The following is a 24450-nucleotide window of genomic DNA, read 5'->3' on the forward strand; positions in this document are numbered from 1 at the left end:
CGGCGTGGAAGATTGCTGTCATTCCGATTAAGGGTGTGCGGCATGGTTTGGATGATCAATGACTCCAGATGAATGCATGAAGATAGATTCTGCTCCTTTGCCGTAACACGTGCTTCTCCCCAGTTGATAGTAGGTGACGTAGTTGCACAGCGCTCTGCCAGAAAATTCGACGAAACATGTTCTTTATTCACGTCGTTCCTGTGCTGCTGAAGTCGTGTCCTGAAATTGCCGGTCTCGTCTATGTACACGTATGGGCAACTTGCATATCGTACAATGTACACGACGTCGGGGAACTTGTTCTTGTCCAGACAGTCGTTCACGTTAACAATAATTTTAAATCCTTTTTCTTCTTTTGGTTGGTGTCCTGACCCCTCCTATGAAAATGTATCATCCCAACCAGACGGGCTTCAGTCATATACTCGACTTCATCTAAGGAGTGCTCCTTCACTGCTAAATTAACGCTACAAAAGAAGAAGAAAGAAAGGAATACAAGCTCATTAGCAGTCAGAAATAGTTGATGCGACCGTCACTAAAAGGTTTCCGCCACTAAAAGGCAACGATATTTTGAGATTATAACTGGGAGCTGCGAAAAGCTCCGTTGAACATTAGCGCTGCATACTGGCATGCAGAGGCGACCGCGGGGTCGAAGGACCAGATCCCGTACCGTCCATCCTCCTCTTAGATTACTTTTGCCGCGTTTCCTCATTTGTGTTGGTCTTTAAGGACATATAGCTGGCGTTTCCACGCACTAGCACTGGCTGGAGCAGTCTGACGTTCACTTCGCGGAGCACTCGCCTAAAAGGTTTTCAAAACTGAGGTGCCTCTCTGTGGTACCGAATTGTTCATCTTCGTTATGAAAAAGAAAAACTCGTTTCGACAGACTTAGTCGGCTAATAATTGTTTGACATTACGAGGAAGCTAATATAGGCGCTGACTTTTTTCGGGCGCATTGGATTTGCTATGTTTAACTTCATTCCACGTGGGCACACGGTAGAACAGTCCGCACGAAGACCACCACTGAACCACCGAGACAGCCGGTGGTTCAAATGGATAAGGTCCGAGTTCACTGAGAAATAGGCGCCATCGTGAGGAAATACGCTAGCGCTGCCGAAAACAGCCCCTTCCGATCAGAGCGCCGCGGCACGCGAGCGTTCGGCGGCTGCACCGGTTCCCATCGCTTTTTGGCATGCCGACTTCCTCCCTGCGTCGAGAAAGATCAAAAGAGCGGGCTAAGGGAGCGCGGCCCTGTGCGCCTATTTCGGTTCACAAAATCTGGGAAGTGCGTGTACGTTGGCCACTACGGAATGCCTCGAAGTGATCAACGTTAGCTCCCGCATCGATACTGGTCCGCAGGGCGGTCACGTGGCCAACGTCTGTCCTATCATAACGTCGGACTCCCGGAGGTGCCTTCGGCAGTGCGCGCCCGCCCACCAAGACCTGTCAGCCATTCTTTTTCGTCAGATTCGAGTTTCGACAGGAAAACTTAATGCTCCTCGATGCAAACGTGCCCCCTGTAGCGTGGAACCAGATGAGTCAACCCTGACGTCCTTTTATAATTATGAGCTTCGCGCTGGCAAAATGTCGCGTATTTCGTGATACAAGTGCACAGCATTCACGCTGACTTTCAGAAAACAGTGTATTCAGGAGTTGCCTCTGTTTTTCTTAGGGCACGAAGACAAGACCTCTCGAAGCAGGAATTTCTCGAAGCAGGACCCCTGGAAGCAGGAACTCCACCTTTCGAGCTGGAGCATCTCACGTGACCTCTTATGGATAATCGGCGCTCGTGACCACCTGCGACGTCTTGTGCTGAAATACCGCAGTAAATCGGGGTGACCCGACCAAAGCGCCTGGAAGCCATTCCACTGTTGCTTCTGCGAAGATTTCCAGCTACCCAGCAAAGGAGGCGAAATTTCGGCGAAGAAACTGTGACAAAATATCGGAGCATCGGGACACGTAAAGAACCTGCACTGCTTTGTGCCGAAATATTATCGCACCCATTCATTTAAGCCAAGACAGAAAGCAGCTACAGCGGGGAGGAATTTTGCCGTCGCCTGGAATAGGAGGGTCTCACCTGCCAAGTGAAGCTAGAGAGCTTTCATAAGAAACTGTGGTATCATCGGAGGTGCGTGCCGAGGGGTGTTCAAGCAGCCTCTGTAGCAGGCAAATTTCAGCGGCCGCAGTAGTGCCTCAAGCCGGAGCATGAGCTCGGAGACACATCTGTCCAGCTTCGACCCTCGACGGCCAGCGAGCCCCAGTTACCTGCGCATGGATCCGGAGAATCGGCCGCGCCGGCTGCTCGATCCGGAGGAGATTCCGTTCCTGCCCAGAGCGCGATCATGGAGGAGGGTGAGTGGTGGAGCCGAAGCAGCCGCCATCTTGCTGTTCAGTCTCTTCTCCCCGATTGAGAATGGCGACATCTGAAAATGAAGCACACGAGACGGCACTAAATAATACGCAGATATCACAAAATCTCATGTAGTAAGCACCTTAATTTCAAGTGGCTAAGCCTCATTGGTGAAAACATCCTTATCGCCAATCCGATCTTTCGCTTTCAGCGAGGTATCTGAGTAAAAATGTATAGAAAGTCCGTGGCACATGTGAGTTCGGGAAGTGGAATCCATACTTTCGCTAAATGAAGTGCGCATGCGCGGTGGTGCGCAGTTTTGAAGAAGGAAATGAGAGATTCAACCGGCTGAGAAACTTGCAAAGCTGTAAGTGAACCCGAGATCATATCAGTTCAAAACACCACATTACCGTCCAACAGCATTTTGATAAAACGGCACTTTGACGACTGCGTTTACTCTTCGTACTCTCGGCACAAATGCTGTTTTTACCACGTTCATATCGTATACATTTTTAAAAATAGCTCGATTGCTGTTTTTAACTGTAAACCTCGATGCATATTTTGGCACTTCTTGACCAAGACGGTTTCTCTGCCAAAATCAATAAACGGATCCATCAATCAAACAGTCAATCAGTCAAGCCCACACTCCATTTCAGAAAATTTGCGCACGACACGAGCGACGAAACTGGTCATTGCGCGACTAGAGATCTAAGGGCCGAAGAAAGAAGTGGAAAAATGAGGGTAAGAAACGTTTTCTTTTTTTATTATTTTAGCACAGAGAAAGTAAAATAAAACATCAAAATGTCCATATACATTTATACTTGCCATTATCTGCTGTGCAGCACACGATTCTAGAAGCGACGATGACCACAAGAAAACGAACGGCAGCGGAGTTTTCGAGGGCCTTCACTGTGTTTTCAGTTTCGTTTAAAAAGATTAGTGTAGAATTCAAGCGTAGCGGAATACAGTACGCCCTCTAGCTTTTAGACCAGGGCTGGAGACTGGGACTTCGAGAAGCACGTGGAACTGCTAGCCTGGTGGCAAGGCCTTCGCACTAATCAGCCGCTGACACCTACAGACACTTTTCACGGCGGTATCGCGGGCGCCGCCATGTTTGATCACGTGGTGACGCGACCATCCCTTGCCCCAGCTGCCTCTGTTTCGTCGGCGTTAACATTCGGTATGTATGACGCCGGTGCGGCTCAAGAAACATCTGTTTCGGCGGATATCGTAGACGGTTACTGCGTGGACGACACGAGACTCTAACCACAGATTCAGAACTTTTTTTCAGGATTCATTAGACTTTGTCAAAGCGGCGCGAGCAGCGTATACGGAGCTTGGACTACAAATACTAAAAGCGGGACAAGCAGAGTACTTCAAGCTGTCCAAACTTTTCGCTCATGAAATAAATGAGGATCAACGTGTTTTGCTCATCACTGTTTATTTGGCAAACACTTTGAAGCAGCTGCTTACTCTCGTTTCTGCCTCAACAAATTTCTTCGGTGCGGTCAATATCTGACTATTTACTTACCGCCTAATCACTTGCGGTTGTGCTTAGTTGCGATAGATCTGTTCTTGCTGCGCACAAGGCACAGAACGTAAATGCTCAGTATTTTTTAATAGCTTGTGGCAAAGGCGTATTACCGTTAGTGACTCGCTTACTCTGTGGACCGTAACAAATTGTTTATTTTCCACCATTCATGTGCTGTCGGTGTATAGTCGCCGTCATCCATGCTTCGGCGCACAGATTCAAGTGGGCGACTATTTACTTATTCTTCATGCGTTGTATATAGAGTGGGCGTAAGTTTGCGGGTGAGTTCGAGTGGATGTGTGTAGATAACGTCCGAGGAACTTACCATATGCCAAGAAGCGACACTGCTCCCTTTGTCACTGTGCAATGAGCGGTACTACATCTTGCTGAAGTTCCAGGGTTGGAGTCTTTCTTTAGAGGTTATAACGATACAACGCTGGCGGATGAGTAAATTTTTTTATTCCCGTCACCTAGGCTGTGGTTATGGCCCCACCCCGGCCAAATCGCCGGACACTTAGAATAAAGTTTTCACTCACTCACTTGAGAAAAGCCGTGCATCGCGAAGGGGCAGAAACGCATGCACTCATAATTAAGTCGCAGTGGGTCGCGGACAGCCACAGAGACTTGGTCACAGCAAACGAGTGCATATGCCTTAATTCCCTCTACTGTTCCACATTTTTCAGCATGAATGGCGCACACTGCTTTAGCGAACACCAAGTTGCATTTCCCACATTTGATCACACGGTAACAGGGCAGAAGCGGTAATGGCTTCGTATTCGTGCCGTTTTGCTGAGGCGAAGTGCGGCTCGCCGCCGAAAGCGCTATCTCGTCCCTCTAGAGCAAACTGCTGCGCGAAAAGGGTCTTTAGCCTCTAGACTGACGCAGATGTATTCGCCATCTGCCAGTTGTGAACGAAACTGGTCTTTGTTTGGAAATGTTCACAACAAGCTTCGCAACAGGCTCACTAGCAAACGGTTCAATTAATTATTCATGGGGTACTCCGTGCAAGAATCACGATATGATTATAGACACGCCGCACTGGCGGACACCGTACTAATTTTGACCGCCCGGGGTTCTTTACCGTGCCCCCAATGCACGGGACGTGGGCGCTGTTGCATTTCACCCCCATCGAAATGCGGCCGCGAATTGATCCCGTGCCCTCATGATTAACAGTGCAACGCCATAGCAGCTAAGCCACCACGGGAGGTATAAACGTGTTTGAAAACTCGTCTACGTACAATCAAATTGTAACGCGGAAGCAGGCGCAATCGAATCTACTGCGAATGTATCCGGCAGGAGTGACTAGGGCGCTGAGTGGCCTTTTTATCAGTTATTAGATTAGCAATATTTCATAGAAGAGGACAAGGTATTCATTCCATTGTCTTTGCGTTCACTGCATAATTATAGTGCGTATTTAAGAATAATTCATTTTATGCTATGATAATGAATAAAAGCTATTTTTACTCGAAGTTTAAAAATTTCTTAATTTTCTGAATAGAAGACAGGGATAACATTGATTTTGCATGCCTACACACGACCGCATCGGCTGGCCGAGTATGCGCTTCCTCTGGGTCACGTCCATAGTCACTGCAACTCGATATGAAATACGAAGGAACACTGTTGTTATTTCCGCAGGGTTTATGCACGGTTGAAACGACGCCAAAACGTTTTCAATTTGGTGTCCCAGAAAGCGCTAATGTGACAAGGTTCCGCGCGTTTGTGCAAGGCATGGGGTTGGTAGTGTTCTGGCTGCAATGTACTGTCAATTGATCCCTGTAATGGCGCTATTTCAGCAATGGGCACAAAATAGGTCGTTACGCAACTGTTAGCAGTATAGTTGCCCACTCACTGACAAATCGCAGTGGAAAGTGCGAGCTCGTCATCGACGAGGGAAAAAAAAGGCGCGGAAGCGCACGACCAAGCATATCGTGCTGCCTGGCGTCGCCTCTTCGGTCGCCGCTGCTCGGAGTGTTTTGCAAGCCCATCGCTCCTGCGAGACGAAGTACGAACAAACACGATTGCTGTTTCCTTGGGTTGTATGCACAGTTGAAAAGTCACCAAAATATTATCGTTCCGTTCGTTATAGGAAGCGCTAATATGTTGTGGGGTTCTCACCCGCGCTTTTGGGACAAAGGGCCGACAACACAGTAGTGAAAACAATCACAAGGGCATTTATAGCACCTTTCATATACTAATGCCTGCTAGCCGAGTTGCTATCCACAAAATAAGTCGATGGGCGAGCGACAAATCGCGGAAGCCCGACTTACCGCGACCGGATAACGAGCGAATATGTAAGCCCCATGCTGGACAACAACGCCTGGTCGTTCGCGCGTGCGATCACGCGAACGGTGGCGTGTTTTAACGATCGTGTTCGTCCATTCCGGGGTAGGCCTCGCAAGACGGTCTCGCAGAAGCATGGATCGGCGCACGCGCAGAACGTCCGCGCCGCTTGCCGAACTCGAGCAGAAGAGGAAGAGCCTTTTCCTTTTTGCGCCCAAGTAACACCAAGTTAGGTGGCGTTAGCAAAGCAACACTCGCGCCATCTCTCGTACTACCCTGCAAGCATACCGACCGCCGAAGTAAAGCCACGCGGCGAAGCCGGATTACAGGAGAAGAGAGCTATGCGAGAAAACAACATATCAGGGGACGCGTGAGTGTCACGCATCCACACAATGTCAAGACTCCGTGTGTGTAGCTGTGCAACGCGAGATGTTATTGCGGCGGTGTATACAGTCGCTCGGCCCACAATATCCCGCCATTTGAGCAACGGGCACAAAAAAGGTAGTTGCACAACTGTCGGCAGTAGTTGCCGCACTCACGGGCAAACTGCAGTGGAAAAGGCGAGTTCGCTGTAACGGGCGCTTTTGACGACCAAGCGCATGACGCAGCAGCCTCCTCGTCGTGTCGCCTGCAGCCTTCGCTCCTATATGTATGCTTTCACCGGTAAACCACAAATTTGAGCACGATCTGCGTCGCATCGCCTCATCTCGACTGCTGGCCGGTGAATTTTCGCATCCGCTTTAAATTATAGCACATCTGGAAGGTGGAAATTCCCTACGGGTATGGCTGGGTGAATATCCTGGCATTCCATTACGATGTGCCCAGTCATTGCCAGCCTTTTTTTTTTTCTTCTCTTTCTTTCTATCTCTCTCTTTCAGCACACACATGGCTCATCCCGTGGCGCACATTTACTCCAGCATGTTCTTGACCTCAGGTCGCCAGGTCAGGCCTCAAATAGCAAGGCAATACCATTGGTGTTATTGTACAGTTTGAGTTGCATGTGTTGTGATGAAGTGCTAGAAGGTGATGAACTGCGCATTAGGTGTAATAGGTGCAAACATCTGCATCAAATTTGTGATAAAAGGTTGCATGAAATATCCGCCATGAGAAATGCAATGAAAAGGACATGGCGATGACGGTGCCGTGTGGGTAGATCCCATAGTGGATCAAAAGACAATAAAAAATCACATTCCTTAAAGAACTCAAAGAAACCACTCAGTCAGATGAGATCAATACATAGCTACTAGTAACATAGGCAACTTCGTCAGGGACTAAATTCCAACCGTCTTTTTAAGCTATTCCATGCCAATATGCAATCCGCCAGAAACAAAAACACCTCACTCAAGTCAAATTAATCTGCAATTAAATGCTAGCATGATAACTGAAACCTAGTATTCGAAGGAAGACGTGCCGTTTAACATTCCTGGATAGAAAACACATCATCTTAGCGGAAATTAGGGAAGAGACGGGTGAGTGGTAGCCTTATTCACACGGAGCGATTAATACTGTGAGATGCTGACTTCTGTTACATTTTGCACTAAATACATTGAACTATGGACGATATAAAGCGACAAATAAATACTTGTTACAGTATATCGACGGGAATCTTCATTCAAGTTTCAGTTATTTAGAAACTTCTCTTTCATCTATAAATGAAAATAAGTATACCGTTATCTGTGGAGAAGACTTTAATACTAGTATGTTGGGTAGTTCAGAACGCAATAATAAATCTGACCTAATGCTTCGTACACACTACACTTCTAACGTTATAGAGTAACCGACTAGGGTAACGACTCACTCCTAATTTCTCGCTGACCTATTTTTGACAAACCACAAGCCTCAACAAATTAAAGCACGTGTTTTTCCTTACGACATAAGCGATCACCTTCCGATATTTATATACCTTAACATGGTCAAAAAGTATACAGTGGTGCGCACGGCTGTCAAGAAAAAAAAATTCTGCATCGAATCTGGCATCTTTCCGGCATGCTATATCATGCACTGACTGGTCAAACATCGGTGCTCACGATGTGAACATTGCCTTTCACATGATTTTTTAGATAAGTTGATGTCGTTGTCGTCGTCGTCTTCGCCATCATTATCATCATCAGCCTGTCATATGTATCTGTCTAAAAAGTACTTCTCTTTCAAAACCTTTCGAGTCTGTAGGAAAATAAGAAAAACCATGGATAAACAAGACAGTGTTAGCGAATATTAACCTAAAAAACGAATTATATCATGAATTTATTCAAGCTAGAGATATCTTAGATCTGCGAAAATTTAAGAAGCACCGCAACGACTTGCATAAGTAATTAAAGAAAGTCAAGACTGAATACCTCATAAAGGCTTTATGTCAGTCAGCCACGATATAAAAGGCACAGGGAGGAAATCAAACGAAGTTCTAACCTGCCCAAGTTCTTCAAGTTGCATAGGTCATTTGACGATTAACGGCGAAGTCAGTGGCGGATATAACTTAACTGACGCTTCAACACATATTTTACAAATTTACTTGTACCACCAATAAGTGACGAGATACACATTACACCTAATACCAGTTTCCTTAGTAGCATGTTGCTTTCACCCGTTATAGGTACTGAAATACGGTCCACAATGTTACCACTGAATAATACCACCAGCTGTGGCACTCAACGTACACAAATTAAACCTGTTAAATTCGTCATCGATGTGATAGCACCAGTCTTACAGACAAATTTATTTTATGTTTCAGCTCGGGAATATTTCCGGAAAAGTTGCAGATTGCTAAGGTGACTGCTATATATAGAAAAGGTAGTCGAGATGATCTTGGAAACTATCGTCCAGTTTCTGTACTGCCAGTCTTTTCAAATGGTTTAAAGAAACTGATTTTGGTGCCACTTTCTAACTTTTTCAATAAATCTAACACTATCCGACGCACAGTATGGTTTCCGACCCCATCAGTCAACACAGATTGCCTTACTGGACCAGAATGAGTATATTGTAAAGTATATAGATAATAATTTTGTATTAGAGATACTTGTTAATTTCACAAAAGCAGTTAACTAAACCGAAAATGACTAATAAAAAAAGTGAAATTTTCGGGAATACGAGGAAAGCCGTTGAAACTAATCAAATCTTATCTTTCACATCGTTACCAATATGTAGAAACGAACTGCAACTCTTCAAGCTAGCTCCATATTCTCACAGGAGTACTCCAGCGAGCCATTCTTATTTAATGTATACTTAAATTGTATCGTTAATTTCGATGAACCGGTCGAATTCATAATCTACGCAGACGACACCAGTACTTTCCCAGCTTCTGAAAGTACCACGAAACATTTTTATCGTGCTAATACAGCATGAACACAAATTAGTATTTGGTCAGCTAAAATGGGTTCGTGATCAACACCAGCAAAAGAAAAGAAATAATGTTCCATACAAAGGGAAAAGTAATTCCACCATGTCTAAAGTTGACGCTGTGCGACTCCGATGTAGAAATAATAAATGCATTTAAGACTTTTGGGCGAGATAGTTACAGCAAACATGTCTTGGGGCCCACATATAGATTACATATTTAAAAAAACTTGCACAAGGTACGGCTTTACAAACACAAAGATTACCTCCCCAAAACTGCCTTATTTCTCCTTTATAACCTCACGTTCTTGTCGCACATAGATCATTACATTCTGCTTTGGGGTACAACAACTACATGCGATGTGGAGAAGTTAAGTAGACTTCGAAGAAAAGTTATTCAAATTATTAGCCACTCTCCACATGATATTTCGGTACAGCCACAACTTGACAAACTAGGTTTATTACGGATTGAGAATATGTACAACAACTTGCGCAAAACAATAATGAAAGAATCTAACAAAAACAGAAATTACCTTGTTTAGCTCGGTGAACTAGACCAGAAACCTCCTACAGACTGCTGCAGGCGAAATCCAGACAATTGGAAAACAGACTCTTACCACACTAACTACGCGACACAACCACTTCAGCACCGCATTCCCATCTTGTTGAACAGTTGCTTAAAAAATAACATTGATAATATGAGAATGACGAACACAGAACTAAAGCAATTATTTCGGCAGTGACATGTTATGCACACTACAGCCTTCTTGCACTCTCGATATTTGACTCTGCTTATAATGTGTACGTATACTGTATATGTATACACACTTCCTGTTCTCTCTTACCTCTTCTAGTATGTTACAATACCCTTTGCAACGTAAATATAAAGTGTGCATTTAGCGTTAACTTGAATATATACTTAGCTTACTGAAAAAGATTGCGCGGAGACAAGAGCACAATGCCTAGACAATACTTAGCATTATGTCGTTCTTGTAAAACTTTTTGTTGTAGAATTTGTTCTTTTTATAAAATTCTTGCTGTCTGTGCGTCAACTGCTGTATCCAGCAGGGGGAAGTGGGCCAGTCAAGTTCTTTATACAGAGAGAGAGAGAGAGAGAGAGAGATGATGGAAATAAAGCTCGATTCAGCTCTGATTTTCCTTTCTATTTCTTCCCATTCTTGTAAATCTCCATGGTGTTTCACTTCCTTACAGATGACTCCTGGTTGACAGTTTCAATTACCTGTAGCCTACCGGACTCTTGAATAGTTAACATCCCCGTCTTCCTTCCTTTGTGTGTGCGGGTGTGTGTATATATATATATACACACACACACACACACACACACACACACACACACTTGGTTGCCAACTTTCTTGACCTCTTCCTCCAATCTGGGTCCACGCGTTTCACACACAGATGCTTGCGCCCTTTAACCGCCCATTTATTTTCATCCATGTTCTTGAGTCTTTCTTCAAAAGTAATTTTGCTCTCTACTTCCCTGACTTCAAAAGAGGCCAAATTCATATCACCTTGCACTGCCTCATTTGTGGTTTTACCGTGGGCTTGAAGCCAACCGACCTACCGATCTTTCGTTAACTTCCGACACCGACGAGATATCTGATTTTAAGCACAGAATGGCATTTGCGAACATTGTCGCTGGCGCCATTGCTCCTTTTCTGATTCCACACGCCACGTCATATTTATTATAGCCCCAAATTGTTTTGTATTTCATAAGTGCAGCGTTCCAATTCTCCTTTATTTTTTAGATTATCTTGGTGGGTGTTTGAGTAAATATTTCTTTCGGTTAAGTATACGCCAAGATATTTATATTGCTTGACTATGCATATCATTTGCTGTTGAATTGACACAACCTAATTACTCGTCTCTTCATTAAAGATTATATTTCCTGATTCCTCTGTAATAAATGTAAGACCTAGATTTGCCAGTGCGCTCCCACGCATATTCGCGAGTGTTTGTAAATATCTTCCATTGTCTGCTAGTAGCAGTGCGTCATCCGTCATCCGTCATCCGCATCCGCAGAGACCTTCTGTTGCACCATTTTCCCATTATGCATGTAGGATAAATAAAAAATGATTCACTGTTTTCCAGTCGTCTTTCTATGCCTTCAACATAAAGCGTGAACAACAATGGAGAAAGACGATGTTTGCCTCAGTCCTTGGTGAATTTCCACCAATTCGTTGCATTTTCGGTCTTCCCATATGATTTGTACTTGATTATCTCTAGATGTCTCACTCAGCACTTTCACGAAATCGCCATCCATGATTTCATTCTAGAGAATATTTAACAATTCCCTGTCTACGTTGCCGTAGGCTCCCTTAATATTTATGAAAGCTATCGACAGAGGTCAATTATGAGCTACTGAAATTTCTGTGCGCTGGTTAGTACAAACGTATTATCCTCTAAGCATCTGGCTGGTCTGAATCCATCCTGTAGTTCCCCAAGTAGATCACTTGTCTCAACCCACTTCGGCAGTTTAAATTTTATGGATTGCATTGCCATTCTACATATCATCGACGTTACTCTAACTGGCCTGTACGAGCTCGCCTTATCCTTATCACCTTTGCCTTGGTAAATGAGGCTAATTTTGCTTTCACGCCATCCTACCGGAATTTTCGTAGTCTTAAGCGCTTACTCTTTGGAATTAGTCAGCAGTGCCTTGCTCTTTGGACCGACGTTTTTGATTAGCTGTATTAGAATTTCATTGGGTCCTGCGGTGGTGTTATTAGGGACATGTGGTGGGCGATGTAAGCAAAAACCAATGCCCAGGGCAAATATCGTGAACCGCAGGCTTGGTAATATAAGGCTAAAGGTACTGAGTAGACCCTGTGAACACAAAGTCATGCAATTTTAAACGCGTACATACGCAGCAGCCTTGAAGCTACAAAACACAAGTGCAGGGCCAATTTTATTAGGTAGCATATTATGAATATATCAGTAAGTTAACTGTGAAGTGTCTGTCGAGAGGTTTCTTTTTTTCTACGGGCCGTCTCGCGTTCGCATTGTAGAGCAGCGTAGGGATATAACAATTATTTTATGCACACCAAAATTTTTGTGCACGCTGAAACAAGCTTTGCAGATATAATTGGCTTGCTAAAATGTCTATGCAATTTATACGAAACATTCTGTTAGTGGTTAAAAAAAAAGAAAGAGAAATACGAGGGGCTAATGGAGTGGTGTCGAAATAAACACAACGGAGGGGGAATCTTTCGCAATAGTACTATGGGCTAGCTGGTATACCATTCAGTAGTTATAACAGATTCAATGGCGCGAAATTAACGAGGACACAAAATACACAAGGACATGGAGCTTGTGGGACACATTCAAATTAGGTATTTATGTTCTCCTTTATTTCGCGCCATTGCCTGTATTATAAAAGCAGAGAAGGCTTTTATGGGCAAACTACACAAATTTAATACTACTGCGACAAGTGGCGCGCGAAATACAGGAATCTTAACGACGGTGTGACGGTAAATTTAGATTTTGGCGGCGCCTGGTGGCCACAGAACGACTGCGGACACCTGAATGCTGAACAATGCACTCGATAGGCACTGTGCGAGACAGTGATATGGTGCAGTTGATTGTTTTGCTCTTTACGTCGAGACTTGGGCTGCCCTAGTGCTGCCGTTGGTACCATAAACGACAATAAATCTGATGTTGAGGAGTAGAAAAGGCCCGCGATGTACACAGCAACGTACGTAGCTAGATGTACAGAGACATGCACGCGTGAGAAAATACAGCACAAGAAGTGTCAGTGTGTGGGCAGACTCGGATCGTATGAGGAAAGGTTCAAAGAGAGCTGTAGAAAGTCACCGGAATGCGCTCACGACCCAAACGTCAAAACCGGTAAAAAAGAAGAAGAAGAAGCAAGCGAAAGAAACAAAGACAACAGAAAGGAGAGAGATAGAGAAAGCAAACGGAGAAGGTACTTTTGGGCCATCCTATCTCGGTGACCTGTCTTTCCCTGACCTATTTTGACCTGATGGAATAAGCGCGAGCACAAGCCACAGATAAGACTTAGTATGAGGCTATCGCCGTCAGACTACATACTGTGCAACAAGTAGTATATGGTGTGTCCACTGCAATTTTTTTCCCGACAAGAGTTCTCCAAGGAGCTGTTCTGACAACGCTCCACTCTCGAAATGTAGAAAACCGACAGGCGCTTTTGCTAACCTGAAGCGCAGAAGCCCAATAACCATGAGCAAATGCATAACGCTCACACATGGTAGCAGCGTTGCTATTACTGCAAGCCATAACATAAGCGTACTTTAGGCTAGACACTTGATTTAGGACGCATGCTCAGTGTAACCGCTAAGCGCTGATAAACCAGCGCGAAATAGCAGTCCGCGTCGCACAAGTTGCCTAATTTTACCAGAGTCGCTACAGTGAATGCTTTAGGATTCCTGATAAGAAAAATTGTCATCTAACCGTAAGTTACACGAAGCTACAAAAGAAGCCCATCATGGCTCTTTAAGAAAGAAAGTTTTGCAGTTCATGAAAAATGGTCCTGGTCCGGGGATCCAACATGGAAGCAACGCCTTACCGCGGGCGGTAGCTCTACCATTCGAGCTAACCAGCGTGCTAGCAGAACTCATTTGCCATATTGTGCTTTAAGGTTGTGTGTTATACAGTATAATATACACAAGCCCACTATTATGAAAATTATGACTACACAGGTGTGGAAGGAGAATATTTCTTTTGTTCTCTTTTTCCCCTTACCGCACACTTTACTATATGGCCGAATATGGTTAAATAAATGAGTGCAGTCCTTCTTCGGGCAGAGACTGCATAAGCGGCCTGTGCAATTTATAGTCCATAATTCACTGCTCGTAGTCTGCAGTCTGTGCTGTCCGTATCCCAGCACATCTTGTGGCCTGTTTTCAAGGACAAATGCAGCGATAGAAAGAATAAATGTTACATTGAGAGCAATAAAAATTGATGGCCGCCAGTGGAACTCATTAAAACAAAAATTCTGAAATAGTAGCGAGACAAAAGCTACACTTGACTCAAATTTTCGCGGCTTCCCCTCTTACTTTCTCGATGACGTTTTACCATGTATACCAAATCGCAACCTCGCATCGCAGATGCGTAGAGGAAGTTGGCGAGCCATGGTGGCCAGATTTTCAACACGTAAGCTCAAATCGAGCGTCGACGTGCAAGTAAGTCTCACTGTGAACAGCTAAGAGGCACAAGCATCGAACCGAGCGAGGTCACGTGGTCTATAGGATTCGCTCCTGAGGCTTTAATTAAGTAGAAACCCGTTTGCAAGCTCGTAGTAGTAACAAAAACAGTCAGCGCGCCTTGTGTGACTGGTTGTAAAACTCACCCTAATTTGTTGAGTGAACAAATAAATGTCTTATTTGTCAAAGTATGAGACTATGGCCTGCAATATGAAGAATGGAAAAGTGAAGGCGTGCTCCGAGTAAACATTGTAAGAGTATGGATTCCCTGGCAGAATTTAGGGGATTCCATGAAGAGCCATGCAGTTTCCTACAGATATTACGGGAGAGAACTCCGGCGCTATTGCATACGGAAACTCCAAGAACGGTGGTTCTGTCAGAATGCGAACGACGACGTAATACATGAATTTGACTAAACTTCGCCTTTATGTCGTCAAACTGTTTTGTGATTGCAGATTGATCACTGTCAATAAAATGTTGCCTTACAAATGCAACGATTCTCCATGATCGCGCATGTGCGCAGAGACTTGTTGCCTTCACGCGTTTATGAAGTTATGATGTGTTGAAACTTCAAAAAGATAGCGTAATAAATAGCGCCGCAAGAAGGTCTGAAGCCGCAAACGCGAACATTAGACAAATTTATGAAGTACCAGAGTCCTGGTAGTATTCTGGCAGTGCCAAACGTGGCCAAATCGAACCCGCCAGAGTTCTCTCAAGTAGTACACATAGGAAACTTGTCCTGCGCCGCACAGTGGTCCACTGCTCTTAGCTAAACGGCACGACGCTTATATATATATATATATGCATTTCGGCAAAGGCTTGCCATTAACCTTCTGAAACACCCTGTACATTATGTTTCACATTCACTTTAATGCTTTTCAATATAACTCGGGAGAGATTATGTAGAATACTAATCTAGGATACGAAGTGAGATTCATGTGGATATAGAAATAAGTGATTTTATCATATTTTTTCAGCAAAATACTTCGACGAAATCTACACAAGCCTATCTAGGCCATCGTGGTGTTACAGACGACGAAAATAGCCCGTCTAGTGCATTTCGAATACCGCGATATTACAAGAAAATCCACGATGAGGTATCAACATGGCACTCTACCACACGATGTTAGATTTTTATCTCAATGTTTAGGCAAACAATATTTATTTTAATAGCACACATGAATGACGAGACAATTGCTTTGTCCAAAGGCAAGCAAGTATTGCTTTCCACATCAAACTGTGGTTCTTAAACAAAGTGTCAGTTTCGCCTGAAAGGCGAAGCATTGACAGCGATAGCAAGCTTTACCATTACGCTTGAACTCCTCCGATAGTGTCCTAAATATATGCGAGTGGGACATGTCGGCCCGACGCGGCGCGCAAAGCAACTTCGGCTAGCAACAAGGAACTGTGCCCTGGCCGCTACCAGGCGTCTCACACTGGAGGCGCTATGAGTGCCGCCAGTGGCCGTACGCATTGGACCTCGATGGCACGAGATCAGGCCGACGGGAAACGGTCGGCGTTAGTCATGTCCCCATTGCCTAGTGAAATAATGGCCGACACTGGCCTGACGTTCACTGCTCAGACCAGAGCACTGCACGCACAGCAGCTCAGCAGAAACGATGGTGTGCTCAGTGTGCGTGAGCACAGCACTCGTGCCAGCAGCAGAAGACAGAACGCGCGGCCCTGACTCGGCCACCGAGGCGATTGACTATAGCGTTCAGTGGTACGTCCACTTCCCTTCGTCATTTCTGCATCCATACGCACACCGCCTCTCTGAAGACGCTCGAAGATTTCGCGCACGAGACGCGCATGCTACGTCATTGGGACAGCACGACAACGGAAGCGGCGCCAACGGCATTAATGCGCCACGACTATATAATTGCCATCGCAGCTTCGCTTCACATAAATTATGCTGTTGGATCTGCATAACTCTTGGAGAATGCGACTAAACTGAGAGCGCGATAACCCTCAGCGCAAGAATTAATTTTAAATGCGCAAGCATTTCTATGTCGACTCACTGATGAAAACCGTCGCTGACGCCAGACGGTTTCACTGGATAAAGAAAAATTTGTATTAATAAAACTAAATGAACGAAACAGAAAGAAATCAGCTGATTATAAACGTAAATTAGCGATAATGAGTTTCGAACCTGCGGTTTCTTGATTCAAGGTCAGGTATCTTAATCACTGTGCTTTTTCCTTTTTCTTACATGACGTTTATTGCATCAAGTATATGCGAGGAACGTGCTATACTTGAGAAACGTGCAAGCACTACCCAACACATCTCGTATTCACGGTCTAAAAGGACATCATGCTGAGCACACCATGCGCCCCACAACAACTTTTTCGGCTAAACGCGACCAATGCCAATCAGATCATACGATGTCTCTATCGACGGTCAAAGCATACCTTATGACAGGACGCACCGATTTTTAGGCGTAATCATTTATCGTGACTTCTGCTGGAGTCCTCATGTGGCCCACCTAAAGAAGTGCCTGACGGACGTTTCTAATGTGTTCAAGTTTCTTGGAGGAAAAGCCTGGAGTACGTCAGTACATGCAACGATGCAACTATACAGGACGCTCTTTCTTGGGTATTTGCGATACAGCTTGCCTGTGCTGACCAACACTTTCATAAGTAATATCCGTACACTCGAAAGCGTAGAGGCCCAGGCACTTAGAGTGTACGTGTCTTGAATTGCCGCGGTTCTTGTCAACAGCTGAAACAATTGCGATTGCACACGATTTCCCAGCCGAGACCCATATAGTCATGGAAGCGCTGAGAGCACACGTAAGACACCTTGCTCGAGCCCCTGCCCATCATCCAGCCTCACTGCCAGAGGATCGACCACGTGGCTCCTTTTTTGAAACAGTCCTGCTCTATCGAGCATACCTTCCATCAGATTATACAGCTCCAGCGAGAGTTCCGTTTCCCCCATGGTGCTTGGCTCAAGCAAAAGTTCGACTAATTCGACTAATAGTACCAGGAATACGAACAAAAGCCCAACTGTCGTCTCCAGCACTCAAGCAGCTTTCACTGCTCTTGCTGTACGAGACATAGAACGAGCATTGTCATCTATATACTGACGGTTCAACCACGGTGAATGGGTCTGCAGTATCGGTAACCTTTCCTGCAAAAACCTCCACCATAAAGATTCGATTACCTCACCAGACTACATCGACTGCCGCGGAGCTCGCTGCTATTCGTTGTGCACTTCGTGTAATTTCTGATGAACTACCCAAGGAGTGGAGCGTGTTTAGTGACTCCAAGGCTGCTCTTCATTGATTTCTGCATTACGCCGCGGACCCCACGAACAACTAGTTCTATAAATCAGACTGCTGCCTCACCACCTCGTCGAGCAAGGACACGACATCACACGTTACAGTGGATTCCAAGCCACTGTGGCATAATGGACAATGAACATGCCGACGCAGCAGCACGATCTGCACATGAGGAGGGCTTGCAAAACTCCATTCCATTCTCAAGAACAGACGCTGCAATGAAAATTCGTGTGCTTGCAAATGAAGCCATCAGAACTTTATGGAACACACCAAGCTTGAAGCACACACGTCTGCACCGACTAGAACCGTCCCTTCGACCTTGACGCCCATCTGGACTCTCTCGACTCGAAACAGCAGTACTTTGCCGACTGTGGCTTTGTGTCGCTTACACAAGATCTTTCGCCTTCCGAGTCGGTATGGACGAGAGCGCGGCTTGCAGTCACTGCGGCGGCGAAGAGACTATAGGACATGTACTTTACCACTGTCCTCGATACAGCGCGCACCGGCTGTCACTAGCGACCACGTTGGCACGCCATGATGACAGACCACTTTCAGAACAGTCAGGAATGCCGACATCAACTGTTGTCGCACCGAAAGTCGCTCAAGGCTTTGTTGACCTTTTTACGTGGCAGTGGCCTATTAGAAAGACTATAATGATCCCATTCCGTCCCTTTTCATTTCTTTCACGTTTTTTTTTTTTGTCACCGCTCTTCTTTCCGTCTTTTCTTCTCCTTTCCCTTCCCCTAGTGCAGGGTAGCCAACCTGAGGTTTTAACTGTGGTTAACCTCCCTGCCTTTCTCTCATTTGCATCTCTCTCTCAAACACACAAAAACTAAAGGTATACGTATTTAAAAAAGTGGCAACGACAGGTAACTTATCAAAGGGTGTTACCAGTCCAGTTGGAACTCTGCTAAGTCATACGTGTCCTTCATGTGACCAATCATATGATCATACTGAAATTTCGCCGAAAGAGTGGGTTCAGCGTTTCAGTCCAACATGCGTGTCTTCCTTAAGCTGTGTATGCTTCAGAAATAGTAAAGATGCAATATTATTTTGGGTGGTGCTTCAAAGCACTCTTAAGAAATACTTCATTTTGAATCAGCACACCATCCGATACCTGACTGCACCCCGCGAAGAGGTCATGCTTCTTGATTTGCTTTTCCTGATTGCGCTACCCACGCGTTCGCGCAAAGCGGCGCAATACTATATCGTATTTCGCAGCAGGAGCAACGCGGCGGCGCAGGTGGCGTGATTTTGCAGCCGCAGCAAACATGCAGAGAGTCAACGGCAGCATGGGTTACGGCAGGAACAACTCAAGGAGGCACCTGGTACATGCGAGGAACAAACAACAAGAGGTAATGGATGATGGTGGCGACCAAGAGCTACAGCAACAAATGAAGAAGCTCATGCTGCACAACACTGCGGGCAGCGTGACGCCGTCGTCTTATATGCTGGTCTTTCCGCGTTTCTCGCCATTGTGCCAAACACATTAGCATACGACGACGAAAAGCAGGCGATTAGTAGCAAACGCTTACGCATGTTTTAGATAACTCCCAAAGGATTGTCTGCGTAAATTTTCTCATACGGCCGCAGCACCGTCAATGGAACCAAATGTAAGCTGGCTTTGCTAACATACGCAATCTTGAAAAGCCTCCGTGGTTGTCCTGATTAATCTGCACATTTAGTCTGCATGTCTAATTAGAATTATTGGTAAACATAACGTTAGTATGTAAAAATAAAATGATTTAACCAGCCTTGATATCCTTTAAGCTGACATCTCAATGCAAGGATGCCTGAACCTGCTGTTGATTGAAATGTTTGCGACTAATGGATACAGGAAGGAAACATTATGATGAGGCTGGGACTCATTTTATTGCTCTGGCAATTATACGGACATTAGGTGCCTGTTCAAGCCTGGTCCGTGCTGTCCGGGTACCAACGACGCATTGCGTGGCCCGCGCGCCGTGTGTCGAGGACACGTGATTTACCGTGATTGCGAGAGCAGGTCATGCGAAGGTGAGAAGTTAAATAGGCTGTGCTAGTGCCTTGTTCTTTTTATTACGTAATCCTAGAAAGTCAAGGGAATCATTACGTTAGGACTCGCTATATATAGGCGGGCCAAAAAGGGTTTGTTTCGGCAAGAGTATACCTATAATAATAACAGCGATAGTAACCGCGTTATTATGTGTCTTTAGGATTCAGCGTTACGTGCTGTATCAATTGCAGAAAACATTCGCAGCACCACGAAGCCGCAATGTTTAGAAGTACAACTTTTGTTTCGTTCACATTGCTGGCCGACATTGTGGAGACCACCCAAACACCTCCCACGTACTCTAGAGCTCCTATACTATAAACTAACTCCCCTCCCATCCCCCACTACTAAACTCGCCCTGAACCCGACCACCGAGGGGCTGACTCAAGCAGCCAGCTTACAAGAGCAACAGTGCCTGGCGGATTTTGTCGGCGCAGCGCTGAAGTGCGCCGTCAGCGAGACCCTCGGCTGCGAGTTCTGTTTGACTTACCGCAATGAACAGAATGTCGCAGTTTCGCCCTAAAGGGGATAGCGAAGAATTACCCAACTAGATTAAGTAAGGTTTGTAGTTTTCTTGGCCGTATAAATTGCAGTAAACATTCGCGGAGTAATTAAATTAACAAGCATATAGTGTCACCCACACAACGACAAACAGAAGCGAACGCTTCTTGCTCCAACGCGTGTCCTAAAATTGAAAGAGAGCGTAAGAAGAGAGTGTAAGAAGAGAGTGTAAGAGGGAGATAGAGAGAAAAAGAGACGAGCACGAACAAAGCGCGTACACTATAGAGCGGTAGGGGGCGGCATTCTTAACGTCTATCGTGACGCCCCGCAGACCGCAGGAACCTTAATAACGCGAGTAAGGCCTTCAACGCGGATGTTCTTTCGGAGTATTGACCTAAGGCTTTGAGTTCTGATAGTGGACAATTGCCCAACTGGTGCAGTACTCTGCACATCACTTGTCTCTGGGCACTATATCGCGGGCAGACACAGGTAATATGTGCGAGCGTCTCATCGAGGTTGAAAGCGTCGCAAATGGGGCTGTTGGCCATTCCAATAAGGAAAGAATATGAGTTCGTAAAGGCAACGCCTAGCCACAGACGGTACAGCATGGGCTGTTCACGTCGCGGTAACCCAGGCGGGAGGTGCATCCGTATGTCCGGAGACAACGAACGCAAACGACTCATGGCGAAAACGTTTGAGTCCCACAGGGGCTAAGTACAATCACGGGACATCAATCGCAGCCCAACCGCAGCGTCTGTTCCCGAAAGCGGAATGAAGACCCGTTGACCCCTTTCATGCGCAGATCGGCCGGCTTTGTCGGCGTGGTCGTTCCCGCTGATGTTACACTGTCCTGGAAGCCATTGAAAGATCTTGTGTCCCATGTCATGGCTGTGATCATATATGTGTCGAATTTCTGAGGCCAGTTGTTCATTGGGTCCGCGGCGCATTGGGCTTTGTATGCACTGAAGGGCTGCCTTTGAGTCACTAAAGACTGTCTATTGATGCGGGGGTTCCTGCTTAATGAAATAAAGTGCAGCATGGAGTCCCGCGAGTTCTGCACCAGTCGATGTGGTCACACATGAAGTTTTTCATTTGATTTTTTCTTCAGATTTTGCCGGGTTGATGACTGCAGCAGCAGAGCTGTTGAGTTTTACCGAACCATCTGTGTAGGCATGTTGCCGGAATCTGTGCACGTAGTGAATGTTGCTTGTTTCAAAGATTGCAACGGCGTTCCAGCTTTGTTTCTGATGCCTGGTATTGTCGCACTTGCGGCCGGTGCAGACACCACAACGGGTCTGATAATCGTGTAGCAGGCGTAAATTGTGATGGCAAGTAGGACTGATGTCTCGCAATACATTTTGGCAAAAGTTGAATGTGGCCTTTTTGCTGGCAAGCAAGCAAGATGGCGAGGGGAACTGAGTGAGACGTCGGATGTGTGCTCTCAGGACATCTGTATCGATGTAGACTGTCAAAGGAGCGTATCTGGCAATGGCCAATGACGCAATCGATTATGTAGTTTTGGGGAGACTGAGACAAGTTCTGAGTGCTTGTGCTTGCACGCTCTGGTGTTTGCGGATATTTGTAGTGCAAATATTTCCTAGTACAGGTAAGCTGTAGTGCAGGAAGCCCAAAAACAATGCTTCATATAGTTGCAACATTGATGGTACCGTTGCGCCCCAGGGCTTCCCGCCGAGAAACACGAGAAGGTCCACAATGGCGGCCAAGCGCTTTGTCATGTACGAGATTTGAGGGCTCCAAGACAAGTCTCTATCAATGACGATGCCAAGAAATCGGTGCTTTCGTCTATATCGTATAGTTTGGTCATCAATCCGCAACGCGTACGGGGCCATCGCTTTGCGAGTAAAATCAAGGAGTGCACATTTCTGAGCTGAAAGCTCCAGGCCTTGCCTTCTCAGGTATGTTGACGCAGCCGTTGAAGCTTTCTGAAGTCGTGCGCGAACTTGTACACGTGTAACGCATGAGGCCCATATGCAAATGTCGTCTGCATATACGGAGAGCTGAACGGTCTGCGGTAACGAATCAGCGAGACCAACGAGCACCAGGTTGAAAAAGGTAGGGCTGAGTACTCCGCCTTGCGGTACACCACGACTGGTATAACTAAATGACGTTGGTCCGTCTTCAGTCAAAATAAAGAAAAAACTTTTATTCAAACAGTTGCGTATCCAGCGAAAGGTGTGTCCCCCATCCCTACAGCTTCTAATGGGTACAGAATTGCAAGTTGGTCTACATTGTCGTACGCACCTTTAACATCAAGGAACAGGGTCGCAGTGACTAGCTTCAGATGTTTCTCATGTTGCACGTGTGTTACAAGATCGATAACGCTATCTATTGACGAGTGTCCGCGTCGAAAACCAGCCATTACCTCTGGATGGACGTTGTAAAATTCCACGTACCATTCTAACCGTGTAAGGATCATTCTCTCCATTACCTTTCCAACACAGCTGGCCAGTGCTATTGGACGGTAAGATGACAATTCCAATGGGGATTTGCCAGCCTTGAGGAGTGGAACAAGGCGACTGGATTTCCACGTGGTAGGGACCAGGCCGTCACGCCATGGTGCGTTGCACAGGCCGAAAAGTCCATCTCTGGCCTTTTGACCGAGGTTTGCAAGCACAGAGTATGTGATGCCATCGGGTCCTGGTGACGAAGATCGCTTGCACCTAGCAAGTGCGGCCTATATATAATGTTCTTCGCTGGGGAAAGGGCCGTGCATACGAGGATCTCGGGAGCAAGGGGGGACATAGGAATAGGTGCTCAAGGTGAATACGCGAACGCCGGGCCCGTGATCCTTGCGCAGTAACCTTCGGCTACGTCGACTTCTCGGCGTCCTTGATGGAGAGATATAAATGGACGGCGCTGTTGAGGAGCTGTTCGAAGTCCGCGGATTGTTCTCCAGACAACCGACAGAGGTTTACGCGGATCAAGAAACTCACAAAAGGATTTCCAGCGTTGATTTTGCAGTACAGCAAGGCGACACTGAATTTTCTTTTGAATGCGTCTGGCCTCTCTAAGGTCGTAGGACGATTTAGCCTGTCTGTACCGTCGCTCCGCTCGCCGGCGAATTGCACAGAGGCTCGGTATTTCCGCATCAAAATTTTTTGTATTTCTCCAATGGCCGAAATGTAAGCATATCATCATGCATAGCCTTGGCGATCTCAAATTCTAGTGTGGACGAAAAGCCTTCGTGGCATGCGTCTTGCATAACTGATTTAAGCACGCGCCAATCTATTGTTTGTTTAAGATTTGATGGAACGGATTTGGTTAGGCCTTTTATCTTCAGGTAAGTAGGAATGTGGTCGCTTCCGTGGGTTTCTATATCTGCGAACCAATGGTCGCAGCGAGTGAGGCATCGCGAAGCAAAAGCTAAGTCTAAACAACTACAGTAGGTCCGGCCGCGCAGAAACGTGGGACTGCCATCATTTAGACGGCAAAGTTCATGGTCGCAAGCAAAGGACACGAGGTTTTTTCCTTTGGAATTTACCTCGTTGCTTCCCCAAAGTGAATGATGTGCGTTGAAGTCCCCAATCACAATCCATGGACCAGGAGTTGCATCTATAATGTCACTCAGTCTCTGTCTATCGAAACGAACTGATGGAGAAAGGTAAGCGCCCACAATAGTAAACGCAAGTTTCTGTTTTTTCACGGTCAAACAGACATAGTGATTACTATCATGTGGCTAGCTGCACTGGATGAACAACGTAAGTCAGTTCACACCATACGTAGATGATCACTTTGTTAATGTCATCACAAGTCAATGAGACATAAGGTTCATAGCCTGAGATCCGGACAGGTTTCTGTAGGTTCGGTTCACCGTCCCCGAGGGAACGTAGTTCGAGGCCCCTTCCCACGCGCCATTGAAGACGCAAGACAATGGGCACCTGGCGGCGCGCTGCGGGGGTCAGCTCGGGGAATAAAAGGCGCCTTTCCTGAAGT

The 24450-nt window shown here is 45.9% G+C and overlaps 2 protein-coding genes across 2 annotated transcripts in view; one reads left to right on the plus strand and one right to left on the minus strand.

Annotated features, from left to right (window-relative positions):
* The window catches only part of Ent2 (Equilibrative nucleoside transporter 2), a 110342-nt gene extending 107995 nt beyond the window's left edge, over positions 1-2347 (minus strand). Inside the window, exon 1 of the mRNA XM_050186457.3 lies at positions 2260-2347. The gene's annotated coding sequence lies outside the window, so the exon portion shown is untranslated. The remainder of the gene's footprint in view (positions 1-2259) is intronic.
* Eaat1 (Excitatory amino acid transporter 1) overlaps positions 2262-24450 on the plus strand; it is a 76245-nt gene continuing 54056 nt past the window's right edge. Inside the window, exon 1 of the mRNA XM_055075467.2 lies at positions 2262-2346. Within this exon, the coding sequence (XP_054931442.1) occupies positions 2266-2346 (81 nt within the window). The 5' untranslated portion in view covers positions 2262-2265. The remainder of the gene's footprint in view (positions 2347-24450) is intronic.

The sequence above is a fragment of the Dermacentor andersoni genome, chromosome 11 (assembly GCF_023375885.2).
Source record: "Dermacentor andersoni chromosome 11, qqDerAnde1_hic_scaffold, whole genome shotgun sequence".
Lineage (NCBI taxonomy): Eukaryota > Metazoa > Arthropoda > Arachnida > Ixodida > Ixodidae > Dermacentor > Dermacentor andersoni.